This window comes from Ptychodera flava, chromosome 5 (assembly GCF_041260155.1).
Source record: "Ptychodera flava strain L36383 chromosome 5, AS_Pfla_20210202, whole genome shotgun sequence".
Lineage (NCBI taxonomy): Eukaryota > Metazoa > Hemichordata > Enteropneusta > Ptychoderidae > Ptychodera > Ptychodera flava.
In genome coordinates this window covers 45,506,235-45,525,453 of record NC_091932.1, presented here as the reverse complement: position 1 = coordinate 45,525,453, position 19,219 = coordinate 45,506,235, and the positions used below count along the sequence as shown (strand labels likewise).

Sequence of the window (19,219 nt, the reverse complement as noted above, 5' to 3'; positions counted from 1 at the left end):
TTATGGAATTAAACCATGATACCCCTGCATCAGGACATCAGGGGATGACCAGGACAGTACTGAAAATCAAGGAAAAATATTTCTGGTATGGTATGTCTAATGATATTCACCAGTTTGTCTGCTTCTTGTTCAGTATGTGCTAAAAGTAAAAAGCCTGTGCGTAAAGCTCGTTTACCAGCTGACAAAGTATCATGCTGGTACTCCAATGGAGCGAGTACATTTGGACTTTCTGGGCCCTTTGCCTAAGACATCAAAAGGCAATGAGTATATACTCATGATGGTCGACCAATTCACGAAATGGGTTGAGTGTATTCCACATTCCCTTCACAGACTGCGGATGGAAAACGCTCATGCAGCTGTAGAGAACTTCTTTTCGCGTTTTGGTTGTCCGTTTGAGATTTGTACCGATCAGGGCCACCCAATTTTGAAAGTAGGTTGCAAATCGCTCGCTGATGGATGCGATTCGATGTTTTGTGAGTAAGTCTCAAAAGGACTGGGATGTACATCTTTCTCAGATAGCAGGAGCCCTACGTGCCTGTGTAAACCGCCATACTGGCTACACTCCTAACAAACTCATGTTGGGTCGTGAAGTGAATTTACCCTCCGACCTTGTCTTTGGTATCACAGCAGAGCCAGCCAAAGACCATGAAAGTTATGTTAGTGAGCTTCAAGCAGCTATTAAGTTAGCGCATGAAGTAGCCAGGTCCAAATTAAGGGTGACCCAAGAATTAATGAAAAGGGACTATGATTTGAGAGTAAACATTTATTCTTACAATATGGGGGATTGTGTTTACTTACTTGAGTCATCAATAGAAAAAGTAAAAGCTGGAAACTTAGTCATCCATGGAAAGGCCCGGGAATTATTGTTAATAAATTGACCCCTTACTTGTATAAGGTAAAGTTCCAGCGGGCCATTGTTACAGCTAACCATGATAGACTAAAGCTATGTAGAAATAAAGAACTTCCAAAATGGATTCTTAATTATAAGAAAAACATTGAGAAGCATAGCAAGGGTAAAGAAGGAGTCTCCGATGAATTACAAACTGTGTATTGTTTATGTAGAAAACCCTATCACGGTGAGTTCATGATACAATGTGATATTTGTATGAATGCACCATGGCCACTGTGTTGGGGTGACTCCACAGGATTCACGGAAGATTTCTCTCTATACCTGTCCGGCTTGTGACTAATCTATTGAATGTTCTTTTCGTCACCCATTGTTTGTCTTTAGAAATGGCATCCTCTTCATCCTCGGGTCACCAAGGAGAGCCTGGAAACAGACACCTGTGGAGGCTGGCAGCATAGTCACCACCCAGATCACCGAGGCAAGTAGTCATGGGGTTCTCTGGATTGCCAAGGACTCATCGATTCTGCCGGTGCTATCGTAACAGCGCCAGACTCCGACCGGACTCTCCAGGCGAAGGATGCCATAAAGGGTCAGTATGAGATTCGCAGTCCGTAAGAAGCAAGTGAGGTGGATCGAGGATGTTCGAAGGGAATGCGACTCCCTTCTCAACTTCGATCGCTCTTGGATTGATGCGGAACTCCCCATCCAGATCCAAAAAAGATGAAGTGGCCAAAACCTCGTAGATCAAAACAGTCGGCCGAGTTCAATATCCCGCCTCTTGGTATGTACAAGGACATACGCCTCAAGGATACTAGAGAGGTGGAAAGATGGCAGTGGGAATCTGTGCACTCAGACATCCTGCAGGAGAAATCATTAACTGATCCTCCGCCGTCCACCAATCTGGAGAAGAGGCTATGGTCGTGTCTCCATCTGGTGACGATGTTGAACAAGTGGGAGAAACAGTACATCCCATTTCTCCAGCGCCTGAGACTGCTCCTGTGGTAGATCTTTCTCGCGAGGAGGAGATGCCAACTTTGGAGACAGTAACTCAGGCCGGTCAACAGTCAGTGTCTGCTTGGGTGGATACTGCTTCATCAACAGGTAAAAAAAGGAAAAGGGTAAGAAAGAGACCAAGGACAGCTACTTCTTCATCGGTTTTGGAACGGACTCCAGTTTTGAGTACTCTTCCTGATTTCTCAATGACGAGAATGGTTAGGGTGCCCGGAGCTGGTGATTCTGGAAGAGGCCGTGGTAGAAGGGGCACTGTTCGGCCCTCTGTGACGGCTGGGAGATGTACATTATCCAGTAGTCATGTGAGGAGTGGGGCAGGTTATAAAACTCTTTTCAATCTTGCCTTTTCCCCTGTAGGGCTTGTACTTCCAGTGCTTCTATCGCCCCCTGGCCAGCGGGAAATATTGCCTTTACCTGCATTCGGTGTCCTTTACCAGAGGTTTGGTAGAAACGGGTGACATTAGGACTCATGTTCTTCGTTACCATGTTCCTCCAGCTCTTTGGGGTGATCGCCCACTTGACACTTGGAAAGTGTTCCATGCTTTGGGACTGCTTCACTCGTGGATTGTGGGAGGATCACCAGGGTCACCGGCTTCAGACTTATTGGTTTATTTCAACCGATTTGGCCAGATTTTCTTACCCCGAGATGCTGTGTTGGAGGAGGGGTGCCTTCCTGTGATGAGACAGTTATGTAGGGATTTGGGGTGGGAGTCCCCACGTCAGTTCGGGCTCCAGCCACCAAATTCGCCGGCAGTCCTCATTCACTGGAGGGTACTTTTAGTTCTGCTGGGTTTCTTGTCTCCCCTGCAGCGGGTGGAGTTTGCCGGTCTCTTTAGGGGGAATATCTCTTCTGAGGGCCGGTTGGCTTCATCTGCTGGGAGAGTAGAGCAGCAGAATGTTTCTCCAGCATGGGAATCTCGGTCTGTTCCACAAACACAGGGAGTGCAGGATGTGTCTGCTGCTGTGCAGCTGCCTCTGCTCCAAGGGTAAGTGCTTCGGTATGCAGTCAAAGGACTGGAGAGGGGTTAGCATTGGCATCTGTGCCGCAGGGAGCTTTCGATTCACATTTTCATTTGGATCGACTGACTTCTTCGTGGCGGGGTGCTATGCGGAACTGCTACTTCAGATGCATTCATCTTTGAATCCCTCAATTCAGAATCCTCCTCTGGGATTCCTTTATTGGGTGGAGTGGAGATTTATTGCGATCCGGCGACATATCCAAAGGATCTCCATCGTAGCCCTCGGTGGAAGATTGCTATTGGAATACATCCGAAGCAAGTTGGATCACTGACGGAAAATCGTTTGCAGGTGTTTGGTGATCTGGTCCGGTCTCCTCAGGTAACTGCTCTTGGTGAGATCGGATTAGATTACTCTGTTAAGCCAGATAAATGGCCCCTGCAAGAAAAGGTGTTCCGACTGGCCTTGCTTTCGACTGGCCTTGCTTTACTGTGTTCGAGGGAAGCCTTTGATCTTTCACATTCTTGGGGCAAGTGGGGATGGTGCATTGCTGCTGTCGGCCGTAGTGCTCTCAACATAGTTTGGGAGTACTGCGGAAGGGAGCAGCTTATACATTTCCGCTGCTTCAGGGGGGACAAATCAGTTGTTCGGTGCTGGATTGAGGCGTTTCCAATTGCTACTATGGTTTTACAGCGGAGTAAGCGTATTTACTTCTGCTCAGATCGAGGCCCTCAGGGATGTACCAGAGAGTCGTCTTCTTCTCGAGACTGACTCCCGTATTTTCCTGTGCCGGGAGGACCCAGGCCGAACACCCCTGCCTTTATCGGGGATGTTGCTTTGCTGGTGGCTGAAGCCGTGGTACTGACCTTAACAGGTTATTAAAGGTCACGGCGGAAAACACCAGGCGCCTGTATGGCTTCGACTGAGGCTTCTGTCCCCCTATCTGGACTGCCGTCACTTGCTGACTCTAAAACTGCCTAGCTGGGATACATAGAATAATGGTACGATTACTCCCAATCCAATGTCATCACGTAGCTATCCACATTATAATGGTATCCAGCATCGGAAGTAGCTAGAGTCTTAACATCATCCTGAAGAGGACCATCTGGCTATCTGTCATTGCCCAGCTGAAGATCAGCGGATAGTCACCAGTCCAAAATAAAACAGGAAAGAGTGTAGTATTTGGGCAATTATCTGTGCTGGAGACCTCAACGATGGAAGCTGTCCAGGATGTCATCTGTGGAATGGTTGGTATTTGTCACCTGACCTGGCTAGGAGTATAAAAGACATACAGTACAGCAGTTGGTGGGTGTGCATACCTACGGATCCCGGAACCTGATACAGAGACGTCTTTTACCTCCCGTTTGGTACTACTGGAGCCTTCTCTTTGTGTTTATCCGAAGGAGTCCAAACAGCTACGACGACTCTGAGAACATTAGCAGCGACTTCTGGTTGCTACAGCTCTGCAGCGTGGAGCATCGATATATCGACTTGAGCCAACTGATAGTTTTATTGGTAAGCACAAGCTTGATATTCATATGTGTTTGTGCCATGTGTGCTTGAGTGCGTCACAGTTGAGTCACATTGTACCGGGAAATACAATACACACTTGATCTGACAGAAAGAGTTAAATGCAGGCATTTAAACAGCTGGAGGTGTGAACAAACTCGAGGTGTTAAAATGTTTCATTGTCACAGAAAATGTGTTAAATGTTGACATTATTAAAGGCCATGTGCATTAATGTAAACAATCCACCACTCAACGCCAATGTTGGAAAATATGAGGTACAGCCATCTATGGTGCCATTTTGAAAGTCAGTGGACAGTTTTATGTCCATACTGAAAACATTTTCTGTGACAACGAAACATTTTTACATTTCGAGTATGTTTACACCTCCAGCTGTTTAAATGCAAGCATTTGGATCTTTCTGTCAGATCAAGTGTGGACAATGATGAAGGACAAGCGATGTGTTCGAAACATGTCTGTTTGCTAATTCACAGTGGACGAAGAGAAACTTTTCTGTACTTCAATAAATCGCTTTGTTGACATGTCTGGTGTGGAGCGCTGAGTGAATGACACACGTCAACGCCTCACGTGAATAAACAATTTATTAAACTTAAGCCTTTCCACAGGCTCCATCTTTCGCTTTTGTGGATAGATTATCAGAAACACTGGAAACATGTTTACTTGAAAGCTTGGCAAATGCACTTGTACAGGATTAGTGAGAAAGGTTTCCCTGTAACTTTGTTGCATATAACACAGCCTCGTAGTACACTACGTACGATGATCCGTATCTTAGGGATCCAGTATCTCTGTCGTATTTGAGTAACAGTTGACTGGACTCCCTCATAGAGCATCAGGTCGTGTGTTTTCCGTCCTATCAAGCCGGTTAATTTGTGATGTGACAGTATCTAAGTGGGATCGAGGTGCGGGGATGAACTCTACTTCCAAAATGGAGTACGTCACCATCATCACCAACAAACAAGTCTAGTTATCTCACGATTGGGGCAAACTTGCTTAAATTCAATTTCACTGAGTGTATTGTGTCTCCATATTGCTGATATTGGACATGCTTGATCCATATATTTTTGGCTCGGTTCAGTTCATCAGGGTAATTCTTCAGTCATAACATTGGTGATTTCTGTATTGGAGAGATGAATCTGAGAACATAACTTGTCGCTCGCAATAACTTATCCAAGTTGTTGAATATGGAAATGTCTACTACGTTGTGGATCCCGGAATCGTTATGGATTGGTGATCTCGGTTAGTCATTAGCTGTAGTTTCTGTTGGAGGAAAGAGTATTTCCTGTTAAAGCACTGAACTTGTTTTCCAGATGTGGTTTCATTCATGTCAGTTTCACTAGCCTCAATCACAGGATGCATTACATTTGCACCGAATACAGAATTAGGACCGTCACTTGTTTTCGGCCGTAGTGGCCCCATGCTGCCATAGGTTAGAATGTTCCAGGTTTTCGTAGGTAATCCCTCTGGCCAAGGGGTCAATAGGCTTGTCTTGGGTTGTGCTATCTCATCAACTTGGACGACACAGCAGTTGGGCAAGACATACCTGAACTAACGTGATAACCCACGAAGTTCCAATACTGGTCGGCTCCAATAAGGACATCAATCGGCCATGACTTGTCACTTGAGACTGGATGTGCGAAAGGCATCAATCCTTTCAAATGGCTCATATTATGAAGTTCCTGCGAAATGTTATTAGTTGAGTCGGACGATATCTCAGGACTAATCATCGCGTCAATGGTTGAGTATTCCCGTTCAGTCTGTGTACAGTTAGTTCGGTGAATGCCATGGTACGCACATTTGAAGTTTGTCGACCGAATGTGACACTTGATTTGTTCGCAACACGTAACTTTCGCGGAAACTTGACAAGCGAATTTCTTCAGAGACGAATATTTTTTGCTCGTTCATCAAACAAAATAACAGCGTGAATGGGAATTCGTGTGTGCAGAGATCGGTGACAAACGCAGTCTTTAGTAGCACGGGTCCAGTGTTCACTTTCTTGTCTGGGAGCGAGCAGCTTTAGTAAATGTTACTGTACCTCAGGTGTCGTTGTTGGGCGTGTCTCTTTACGTCCTCAGTGGTACTTGTTGCCACGGCAACATCATCACAGTGTAGCGCAAGTGTGATGTCGTTTCTTAGCATTCCTTGCATGAATATCGCGACTTGCATTCGGAAACTCGATGTCTTCTAAAAAATCTGTCTTTCAGAATAATGTCTAGTCTCTAATGAGTATCTGTGATCACGGAGCAGTTTGATGCGATGCGCGATCCCTTGCAAAAAGTGCAGGTTTTCGGACCCATGCGCGACTTTGTTTGTTCGGCGATTGCGCTATAGTGTGAAACTCGGCAGTGATTTCTGGCGGGCTCGAATCTGTTCATTGTTGTCATCTCATCTAAGGCTTTACTGGCTTGGAGAGCGTTTATCTTGTGTAGAATTGCTTGTCGTAGTTCCAATAGTGTCCATGCAGAATTTCCATGGTCTCTTGCTATCTGCTTTCTGATGTTTAGAGGCAATTTGTTCTCGTATCAATGGAACTAAAGGTTCGCGTAAGTGCGTTACCTCTTGCCTAACAACTACAGACCGCGAACGTGACTTTCAATCGAGTAGAAGTTTCTCAAACTTTGAGCGTCGTTTGTGGGTTTCTGCAGGTTCCACACCATGTCATATAGCATCAATTATGAGATGAGTTTGTGCGTATCTTTCTTTCAATAGGCCAATCGCGTAAGAGTAGTTAGCTTCGGTGAGTGACAATCCACTGATTGTTCTCGCTGTCTCGTCTTTGAGCATGCTTCGCAGATAGGTAAACTTCTGAATGTTATCTAGACTAGTACATTACCTGAGAAAGTTTGTAGCTGGACCTTTGGTAGAGTGACGGTTTACGTTGCATGTTACTGTGAGGCGGTGTTGTGTTGCTAGTCTGCTTTGTTCTGAAATCGTAAAGTATTTGTGTCTCCGGTCTGTTTTTCTTCATAAATGTTGCAATGTAATGGTTGCGTTGGTGGATTTCCGCTTGGTAATCGCCCGCAGCTTCATTTTCTTCATCAAAGTGAGCTTTGCCAATCAGATCGAGAATTTGATCTCAAGGTCGGCGAGGTACCGGTAGACGGATCTTACTTGATCGTTCAGCGCTTCCAGCGTGTCAAGTGTAGTCACTTGGTCGGTATCAACGTCTCCAAACTTTTTCATGAGAGCATCAGTCCAGTTGAATAGTCGGATCACTTGTGCACGTTGACCGCAATGCGATCTCTTCTGTTTCATTAACGCTGTGGCTGTCTGATGCTCATTGTTTTGTCTATCTGGTGGAGGCCGGTTTGTGTTCTTGTTCTGACATCTTTCCTGGGTAATCTGGTCTCGGCACCAAAAATGTGATGGTGTAAAGTGACGATGAGAATACTCCCAGGGTTGGGTTTGAGTTAAAGTGACGTCTAAAAGAAGCGAGTATTCCGATCAATGTACCGTAAAAACCACACGTTGGTTTTATTACAATTCGAATTCAGCTATAACAATAACTAGTAACACCAGAGTAGCAAGGCTTGTCCAGCCATGCCATGAAGCATCAGCAATCTATAGCCCACTAAAACTACCGGGTAGAAGTGCGGCAAGTTCCTATCCCCTCTCGTGACCATGAACGCTGGAGAAAACTTCAGGAAAAGTAGCGGGGAACATATCAATGTCTGATTGGATAAACAAAATGTCTATGATTGCTGAGAGTTTCTATCTCAGAATCCTAATTTATCATATACTTACATTCACGTGCCTGTGAAAAGCTATGGGAGAAAGCGCCCTCAGATCCGTGCATTTTTTTTACGTATCACGCCCGGCCCGGTGCCCAAATATGGGCAATCGCGTGCATTTCTGAGCTATCTCGATTCTGGTTACTACGCGCGTTGCTATCCGCAAACGTTCCATTCGTACACAAAGACAGCGCGAGATTAGGGAACGTCTGCTCGTTCAGATCGTAGTTGCGCGTGGCGACAGTGGAGTCGCGCAGGTGACAAGGGCTTTTATTTCTAAATTCTAGTGAAATCCTGTGTGCATGCCTGTTCAGTATAAATTACAAGAAACTGACATCACAATTTTGTCCTTCTTACACCTTGAATTCAGCCTGATCTCTGTTTGTCACGTAATAGCACGGATGTTGCTTTGCGCATTCTAGAATTATGCAGGTAAACAAATGACGTCATTATATATGTCAATCCGCGATGGGAAGTGGCCATCGTATTTATGAAAAAGTGACACTAATGGCGATGAATATTTGATATCGCACGCATTTTTATCTCCTATAAACACTGTTGAATATTATGTAAACTACATTTATCATTCCATAAGGTATATGATAAAACCTTTACGGCCCTGATACGGCTTTTGCGGCCCTTGGTCGTACGGCGTACGGGCCCTCGCACGCTTGGGCCCTTCCGCCGTACGACCTCGGGTGGCAAAAGCCATATCAGGGCCGTAAAGATTAATCTGTAATGGATAAATTTTGAATAATGTTTCTTACTTGTCAAAGAATGTTACCGGGGTTCCCAGATCATTTTGCCAGGCTTTCTCTTAATTGGTATATCAATGGTGTCAGATTAGGGAACAACAGAAATGTTACCCTGGTTTCAAGATCATTCAGCAATTTTCCCAAACTGTAGCCAAAGTACTTCATTTTATCAGGAAATTCATTAACTTTCAACAGTCTTGTTACTGTAAAAACGTTTCTCCAGAAACTACATTAATTTTATATCCCGATTGAAACAGAATCCAGTTATCCACAATACGACATGGAGTCCAGCAGTTCAATTATCATGTATGTGGCCTTGTAAAGATCACCAGTGTTATACTTTTTATAGTAAAAGAATATATAGTAGGGTTTTCAAATCTGTTGCGACATTTTCATGATATTAGACAGGTTTGGCTACACGTTTTAAGTGAACGTGGACGTGTAGAATCCACGTTGGCGTTGGCGTACCCGTTCTCGTGCAAAAATTCGTTTGGCTACGCGTTACGCCACCCATTCTTGTGGCACAGGCAAGAAATGATTCGGCTCAGCTTGGGTCCTCGTACTCTCTTTCCGCATCACAGGGATAGCTTAATGGCTACTTATAGGTATGCCACGAATCGACGAAGAAATTTCACATAAAAAATAACGAAAACACAGGAATACTTTTGAGGATGCCACTACCATATCTCCAACTAACAATGTGCATGAATGATTCACAGTTTATATCATGTTTTTATGCCTAAAGATGAGAATAAATCTACACGTTTACAAATTACGTGCAAACAGCTGTTTCCACGTAAATACGCGACGCCGGCTCCGTGTACGTGGAGAACGTACGCACAAGTTGATGACATCATCCCAGAAATTCGTGACGTTACGCGTTCACGTTCAGGAAGACATGTAGCCAAACCTGTCTATTGTTGTACCAAGGCAGGCAAGTATAGGGCCATTTAGAGCCACAATTCTCAACGATCTATGTAAAATCTTTATTTCTGAATTACTTATCTCACAAATGTGGTACAGAAGAATTTCGCACAAACTATTTGACTTCCATAAGTGCAAAGAAATTATACTGAGTTGAACTGAAAGAAATTACGAGAAAAAATGTATTATTTTGTCAAGTGTAAGTGACATAGTCTGTCTAATATCAAAAGTTACATGGTATAGAAACGTTTTGCATTTAAGCAACTGGAAGTTTGCATAGAGGTAATGTAGAGTGTGAAAAATAAGCAAATATAAAACTTTAACAAAGTGCTTAATCGAGCACTTCGCTGAAAACTACCTGGATTGTGGTTGACATAGTATAAACTAACCTGCATGAACAATATGATTTCGGTTATTTTTGCGGGTACACCATGTTCCTTATCGTTTTGACATGTGTCCATTTCGCTTAAGTCTTACTTTGATTGTGATGGACTTAAATGAGTAACCATCTACAGATGTTTTGGCTTATCCCCATCTACAAAAACTAATCTGCTCTAAGGTAGGTCCTCTCTTTGTGGTACTATCTTAGAATCCTCATACACAGCACAACAACAAATGTAACTTCATATGTCCAACAAGCTTAGCATAACATTGAGTGAGAAGTGTTTCCCTTCCAGTCTGTTCATTTTATCTGTATGAATGCCTGAAATGAACATTCACTTTGCCCTTTCAGATTGTCATAAACGTATGTGAATCTCCTGCCAAAGAATAAAAGTCAGATCTTGTACTGAATATTGTATAAATTCATCAAATACACTTACCTGATGGATACATGTATTTCATAGCACATGGTCTTAGATTTGATTTCTTGATTTTAGTAGATGTTGTTTTTCTCTTTGATAGCTTAACTTCTTTTGTTGGCTGACGATGCTTGGCTCGTACTACAAGTGCTCTGAAAGCTGTGTCTGTTTCTTTCCAACATCACCGAGTTCTCGTTCTCCAATCACTTCAAGCTCAGTGTTACCAGTTTGCTTAGTCACACTTCCCTCTTCCCTCTGCTCCTGGAGTTTATTTTGAGTGATTGTCTCTATCCAGGTGCCACATTCACCTGTTTCAATAATATTATGCACAAGATTACTATAATTGATAAACCGTCTGACAGAAGTCTGGTGCTGCTTTGGGAAAGAAAGCACTCAATACGGAACAAACGTCAGTTTTCTTTAACTAATGCACAGTATAATGGACTAAACTAGTCGAATTATTGTGATGAATGTTAACAATTATACAGTGAGATGTGTTCAGCAAAATATGTTAAAGCTGATTCTCTCATTTTTCAGTAGGTGTGTGCCAAATATGATTTATCAGCATTTATGATATATGCACACCATAACAAAAGTTTGGTCAAAATTCATTTCACACAATATTTGCATTGGAATACCATAAAATTCACACTTTTAATTTTAATATACATTATTTGGTTTACAATGTGGATTACCCTGTAAATAGTGAAAATTTAAGAACACATAATGGATTCAATAAACTACTTTCCCAACGACAATGACAATACTATAACAACGCATAAATGAAATTGATATATGTTCTGCATACATCTGCTCCTCTTGGACTATAAGTTATCTTTTGTATATAAATTGAAATAACAGGAACATGTATTGTAAATTTATACTCATAACTGCTTAGAACACTACAAATTATTTACAGGTTCGATACAATGTTCTTGACCGGTGACATGTAGGTATAATTCTGTTGAGCATGTTAAAATTTGGTAAAGGAGGGAAGATTTTTCTATGTTTATGCATATATAGAAAAAACATAATTTGATGCAGGACTAACTGTCATATTGACCGGGGATTTGCTGCCATACCCACTGCTTCCATTGATCCATCAATCCATCCCCCTGGAATTAATCAAGTTGTTCTCCCCTAAGGATACCGAAAATTCAGGTTCGCCATGTTTGACCGACATGCATCCTGTAGTTCTGCAGACAATTCAGTAGATTACCTTTATTATGACACTCATGGTGCCTTTTCACGTTCTCCTTACTGTCGTGATGGCATTAAACTTATAACTGGATATCATAAATTTATAATACACAACACAGTACAATTTATGAGTCAAAAATACATATGTACACAGCTTAACGCATCAAGATTTCATCATGAGGGGCCGTTGATAAGGGAACGAGCACAATTAACGGCAGGGGGCTGGAAGAGAAAATATGTTTATGTGTTGCATATATTTTTTACAGGCCCCCCCTATCACCAGCAAAAATTTTAGTGGCCCCCCATCACCGACAACAAAATTTTTGTGCCCCCCCCCCCAAAAAAAAGAAAGATTACATAGGTACAAAGTTGTACACATATATAATCCTTATAACTTTTAAATATGCTTTAGTGAAAACAACATTCTTGGATTCTTGAAATAAATAATAAACAAATAAATATATAAATAATAAACAAACAAAATAACATATGTTCAAGCTTTACTACTTGTAACACCTACAGCTACTTTTCAGTATTGTGTTGTGCTATTTTAATCTCAAAGAATGATGAAATTACCAAATACCTTATAAACAATCTACAAGTTCATTCAGTGCTGTTATAGTTGTTATAGTTGAAGCATTGATTTAGACATGAATTATTTTTAATGATGACAGTGTTCACTGCACAGTTTAATATAGTTTTAAATTAACCCTTTACTCAAAAGTCATCAGAACAAATGGTCACACAGGGGTCATGTACATATTACCCATGGTATATAGAATGAATGCATTGTCTTTTTAATTTCCAAAGTATGATACAGCAAAGAGTAAGAATTTTAGGACAATTTTGTCACTGAGAAGACTGAACTGAACTGCATAATTATTTTGAGTCTGTTTGCTGGTATGCTTGTTTAGCATTTCTTGTACCCGTATGTCTATGCTTTACTTCAACTGAGTATCTGTATGATGTTTTCAGATGTTGGGGAAAATGTATAACATGACCATTGTGATTTCAATGCACTTTCCACATCCCAGTGTCTGCCTTTCTATGACTACCCAAGATATTCAATGTTACTCCACTGTAATGACAGTCTGCCATTGGAATAGTCCTTCATGGGCTAACTATAAAAGACCATTAATGCCATTTTTCTCCTTTTTTTCAGTTTTTTTCCTGTGTGTCCACTACGTATTCTAGTTCTTCCTATAGCATGATGAAATATCAGTTTCAACCTAGCCTCTGTATCATTACCAACCATTATTATTGTTGACAAATGAAGTCAATTTTCAATAATAATATTGCTCATTTTACACATAACAACTGCATTGTGAGGTTTAAGACTTGGTATTCATATATATTTATATATATGCTGAAGAATATTCTCTGTCTGTCATGGTAGCCTACCCTTACCGTTCCCTGATATTTTCTGGCGCGCACCCTAGAAACCTTTCTTTTTTATGCCCCCCCCCCAATTTTCTCTTCCGCCGCCCCCCCCCCCCCGCCGTTAATTGTGCTCGGTCCCTAATTGAGACATGTTCACAGTAAGCGCAATTTAGTGCGTTTTGCCTCAACCCCTCCCCTAAATGAAAGTTTGGAAGTGGGAAATCCAGCAAAGCCACGTTCTGTATCGGCAATGCCGTCGCAATGAAATCACGCATACACTACCACCCCTACCCCGGCATATCCCCCTCAAAATCACAACTTGTTCAGCGCCAACTCGACAATGACTCAACCAACAGAATGAAATGTATAGAAATACATTTTTTACTATAACCCAAACTGGATTCGAACCCCGCACACTTCACGGCAACATCGCCTAGCTGCTAGGCCTACACACAAACCAGTCGGCCACCGTTTCCAACCCAAAAGAATTGGTCATGGTAATTGACTTAGATGTTACAATCCTGTGCACGACCGAGCAACACAGTGTGCATGGAGCAGACGACACACAGACACAGTACAAACACACACATATAGTAATCGGAAAAGCACGAAGCTTTTACTGAGCTATCAGACAGACTCGGGACAAGAGTGTATCTAAAATGATTTTTAAGTGATTTTACTCGTACGCTGAACCAGTCCAGTCAATTCACGACATTTTGGCACCCAACCCACCAAAAATTGCAACGAAATTTTTTTTTTCTTCAGAATGCATTTAAGAGAGGTACCCAGATCTACATACTAAAAGTTTAATCTAATATAATTTAGGAAAATATGTCTAATTTGCATAAATCAAATATGGCTGCCAGCAGTCCGACCAAATAATATTATTCGCCATATAGGCCTATCACATGGTAAACAAGTTATTTCAGTGAATTTAAAGTCCAACGTTACTTATTTGTCACAGGAAATCATTTGAGAGATGTAATGTTTTACATGGGGACTTTGATAATTTGCATAATTCCAATATGACTGCTATCTATGGCATTCCTACAAAATAACATTTTCGCCTGTACATCATGCAATAAGCAAGCTATTTTAGTGATTTTTTAAGTCAGAATATATATTTTGGCATGGGCAAACGATTTTGGAGTTAAATGTCTAACATAGCCTCTTTAATATTCGCATAATCAATATGGCGGCCATAATTCCTACAAATGACATTTTCAGTCATACACAACGTATTAAAATCAAGCTATTTCAGTGCTTTTTAGTTTAAATATATTTCTTAGGCATCAAGGATCGCTTTTGAAGATTCAATATTTTACAAAAGCGGTATGATAATTTGCATAAACCCAACATGGCTGCCAAATTAATCCCCCATTGTTAATGGTTTCAAATATAATAATGTTCTGGTATATTTTTCGCACTAGGTATCTATCAACTCCCTACAGAATGTTTAGCTGTTCAGTATTCAGCTTGCCAACAAGCCTGTGTATGTGTACTGTGCATTTTTGTCTTAAATCTAATTCAAGTATCATCCAATACATATTTACATATACAGGCTTTCTCGACAAACTGAATATGGTATGTCTTAGATGACGTAGGGAGACAGCAATAAACTGTATTTGATATGTTTGTTGAAAAGAATTATCAGCACTTGCAGCTTTTGCCCCGTTACTATACCTACATGTTTATTTTTTACGAAAAATCATACAAGTCGAGATTTTTTCAAGATAAAAGTCATGAAATGTGACAAAATTATTCTTGATTTTGTTTAAGTATTACTGACATTAGAACATTAGGACGGTATTGAAATGTTATGATTTTTTATTGAATTACTTACCCAACCTTGGAATCGGAAAATGTAAAATTAAAAAAAATCCAGGTCCTTACAGGTAGAGCAAAACTTTGAAGTCCCCCCTCTACTACCCCAAAATTTTCGAATCTCCCCTGAATTCCTCCAGCCTCCTCACTTTTTTTGTGAAAGAAGCCTTAATATCATAATAACAAAATGTTATTAAATGTAAATATTATCAATAAAACTAATTGGGTATTGCATCAGGGTTGAGCTTATTTTGTGCTCAGCAATACTTGAAAATATCACTGAATGTTTATGAATTATACTTTACATCATATTGTACAGCGCGTCCTATATAGTGCGTTTTACATATTTATAACCATATAGGACGTGCCGTAGACTACGATGTCAAGTATAATTCATGAACGTTCAGTGACTAGTAAGAGAAATGACGACGCAATCTGTACTGGATTTCCAATAGCATAAACGGGACGTAGTCAACAATCAGTGGTTGGCCACAGGGAATTGAGTAATCTTGTTGTTGTTGTTGTTGATGGTGATGATGATGACGATAATAAAAAATATTAAAAAACAATGTGTCATTCCTTACTGTTGTTTGTCGATGTTGTAGATAATTGTAAAAGAAAACTGTAATCGTGACCAAAAAACGACGTAGGTCACCCAACGTCACTCCCGTCCTATTATTTAAAAATAAATATTATAAGACTCATGCCTCTCTTTTTTCCGGGGGACTCCCGCATTTGGATAAAGACGCCTCTACTGTGGATAATCAGTCATCGTCTTTTAAGACCATCTCGATTGATATGCCTATGTTTCGCCAGCTGGGTGACACAGTTAATATGACCATCCGTGCAGCATCATATATTGACTGCTTTTGGGGTTAACTGAGCGTGAATTGCAAGCTTTGCAACTCCTGATAAAGCTAAGCAGTCTCTTAGGGCGCTCGCTAATTCAGTGAATCATCTCTCTGAGTTTGCTGTCCGAAATCATGTGGCCTTACATCTTATTGAACGCGATGCATTTTTGAGTCGCCACTCCGTTCAATTGTCTGATGAGTTAAAAGGGAAGGCTCGATTAGCACCTTTTTCCCCAAAGAACTTGTTGCTGGCACTTTACCAGACCTAGCCAAGCAGGCTACCCAGGAGTGCCAAAATAATGCTTGTTAATATTCGAAAGGAATAAACAGAGAGTGAGTGGTTCAAAAGCTACTAACGTGTCGAAACCCACTAACAAATTTAAGTGTGGAGCCACAGGGGCCAAAGCACGCCCTCAGTCACAGAAATTGCGTGCTCGGTCTTTTAACAAATCAAATCGGGGTAAAGCTAAGAAACCTTTCCCTCTTCTACCCCTGGGGGAATGGGTCACCCCAGCCAGCAGTCCTGACGGGCTCCCTCCCCTCCCGTCTTTACCATCACCGGACATTCCAGTGGGAGCGCGGCTCTGTCAATTTGGCCCCAAGTGGGATGCCATAACAGACGACCTTTGGGTATTGAATATATTAGAGGAGGGTTACAAGCCAGAGTTCACTCATCCGGCCCCCCCCCCCCTGGCTTGCACTCCAGTATAGTTTCGCCCCCTCAACACAACACAGACCCCTCAACTCACCGAAGCAGTTCAGGGGTTGGTGTCCAAAAATGTGGTAAGACGTGTAAACCCATCCCTGGAGGGTCCAGGGTTTTACAACCACCTGTTTCTTGTGCCAAAAAAGACAGGAGGGTGGAGGCCAATCCTAAACCTTACATACCTCAATCGTTTCTTAAAGGTAGATTCCTTTCGGATGGAGACAAATCGGTCGATCCTAGCTGCTATAGAACCAGACGATTGGCTAATTTCGATCGATCTGAAGGATGCATATTTTCATATTGCAATCCACGAGGATTTTCGCCGGTACTTCCGTTTTATAGTAAACGGACTAGTTTACGAGTACACGGCTCTACCCTTCGGGTTGGCAACGGCACCACGCGTTTTCACCAGAGTAGTACTTGCGGTGGTTGCTTTCCTACACAGGCAGTCAGTCAAAATACACCCTTACTTAGACGACTGGCTTCTTCGCAACAAGGCCAAGGAAATTCTCTTGGAGCATCTCTTGTTGACCTGGAACACTCTTCTCCGCCTCGGTTTCATACCAAGTGTGGAGAAATCGTCTCTGACACCGTCGCAGGACATGGTTTTCGTGGGAATGAGACTGCACTCAGACAGAGGCATAGTATCACCGACTCGAGATCGCATAGACAGACTCCTGTCTCTAATACGCGGTATTCTCCCACAGCCGTCAGTCCCTGCCAGAGTATTATTAGGCATAATCGGGACGATGGTGTCCATGATAGACATCGTCCCATGGGCTCGACTTCGTTTACGCCCAATTCAGCTGTACCTCCTGTCAATGTGGCGGCCAAATCGGCATGCCATAACATATCCGATCCCTGTCAGACCTGCCCTGCGTTACCACCTATTATGGTGGGAGGACACGGAAAATTTACAGCGGGGTGTTTCGCTGAAAACTGTCAGGCCCGACAAGTTCCTTTTTACAGATGCGTCGACCACAGGATGGGGTGCGCATCTGGACGACCTGTATGCAGCAGGTCAGTGGACAGTGGCCGAGGGCAGGAGGCACATAAACTGGTTGGAGCTGCAAGCCGTTTTCTTAGCTCTTCAGCGTTTCGAAGTTTCAGTGACCAACCAGAGTGTCCTCGTCAATACAGACAATTCCACGGTAGTTGCCTATATAAACAAAATGGGGGGGGACGAGATCTCCCACTCTTTGTTTCCTGGTGTGGAATCTATTGATGTGGTGCAAAGACCACAATGTTCGTCTCCAAGCTCGGCATCTACCGGCAAACGAAACCACATAGCGGATGCCCTATTGCGGATCCGCTTAGTGCAACCACAGAGTGGGCACTACCTCAGACCATTGTGAACCAAATATTTGCAATTTGGGGAACTCCAATGTTAGACCTATTTGCGACATTCAGAAATCGCAAGCTCCCGCTCTTTGTGTCGCCGATACCGGATCACAGAGCAGTAGGAGTGGACGCCCTATCAATGTCTTGGGAGAACATAACAGCATACGCGTTTCCCCCTCTACCACTGCTTACCACTAGTACTCAAGAAGTTAGCAGAGGAGAGGACAATTATAACTCTAATAGCCCCACTGTGGCCGAAAAGGCCTTGGTTTCCGATGCTATTAGATCTGATAATAGATTTCCCTTCGAAACTGCCTCAAAGAGAAGATCTGTTATCCCAGGGGACACTCCTAACTCACCCGGAACCAAGCGTGTTCCACCTTCACGCGTTCAAGTTGTCAAGCAAGCCCTCATTGAGAGAGGCTTTTCTAAGGCAACTGCCGCCATTATCGCCAGACCACAGCGAACCAGTACTCTGGCAACCTATGAAGACAAATGGCGGAAGTTCTGTGATTGGTGTGGTGAACGGAAGATTACTCCAATCAAAGCCTCTGTAGAACAGTTTGGCGGAGTTAATTAAGCAAGAAGAAAATTGGTCCCTCAGTGGAGTTTGTCACTGGTGTTGCGGGCTCTGCAGGAGCATGGGGACAGACAAGGAAGGGCGCGGTTGTATATTCGATCGAAGCGTTTTACTGCCGGATGCCGCGAAGTGCTGAGTCATCGTCCGGGGTTGTATAATAGGACGGTAGTGACGTTGGGTGACCTACGTCGTTTTTTGGTCACGATTACAGTTTTCTTTTACAATTATCTACAACATCGACAAACAACAGCAAGGAATGACACATTGTTTTTTAATATTTTTTATTATCGTCATCATCATCATCATCACCAACAACAACAACAACAACAACAACAACAACAACAACAACAAGAAGATTACTCAATTCCCTGTGGTTGGCCATTTGAAGTTCTTATCATTCTTGTTTTATTTAAACGTTTTTAGTCCCCACGGACCATGTCCGTGCGTGCGTCCGTGCGTCTGTCCCTCCGTGCGTGCATCCGTCCGTTCGCGCAGATATCTCAGAGATGCCCAGAGCGATTTCATTCAAACTTAGTACAAGGATTACTTCATATGTCATACATATGCACGTCGATTTGTTTTGTGATACGATCCAATATGGCTGCCAGGCGGCCATTTTATTACGATTTTTTTATGTACAGAGCCATAACTCAGACATGTTTCAACCGATTTTATTCAAAGTTGGTACAAGGACATTGACCAATGTCATAGATATGCACGTCAATTTGTTTTGTGATATGATCCAATATGGCTGCCGTGCGGCCATTTTGTTACGATTTTTTCATGTA

General features: G+C 42.4%; 1 protein-coding gene across 1 annotated transcript; it reads left to right on the top strand.

Moving 5' to 3' along the window:
* The first annotated feature begins 2,055 nt into the window (after positions 1–2,055).
* Positions 2,056–17,865, top strand: LOC139133760 (uncharacterized). The gene is made up of 3 exons (XM_070700527.1): positions 2,056–2,160; positions 2,669–2,844; positions 16,956–17,865. Exons 1-3 carry the CDS (start codon positions 2,056–2,058, stop codon positions 17,863–17,865), a joined length of 1,191 nt encoding a protein of 396 aa, XP_070556628.1.
* Positions 17,866–19,219: the final 1,354 nt, after the last annotated feature.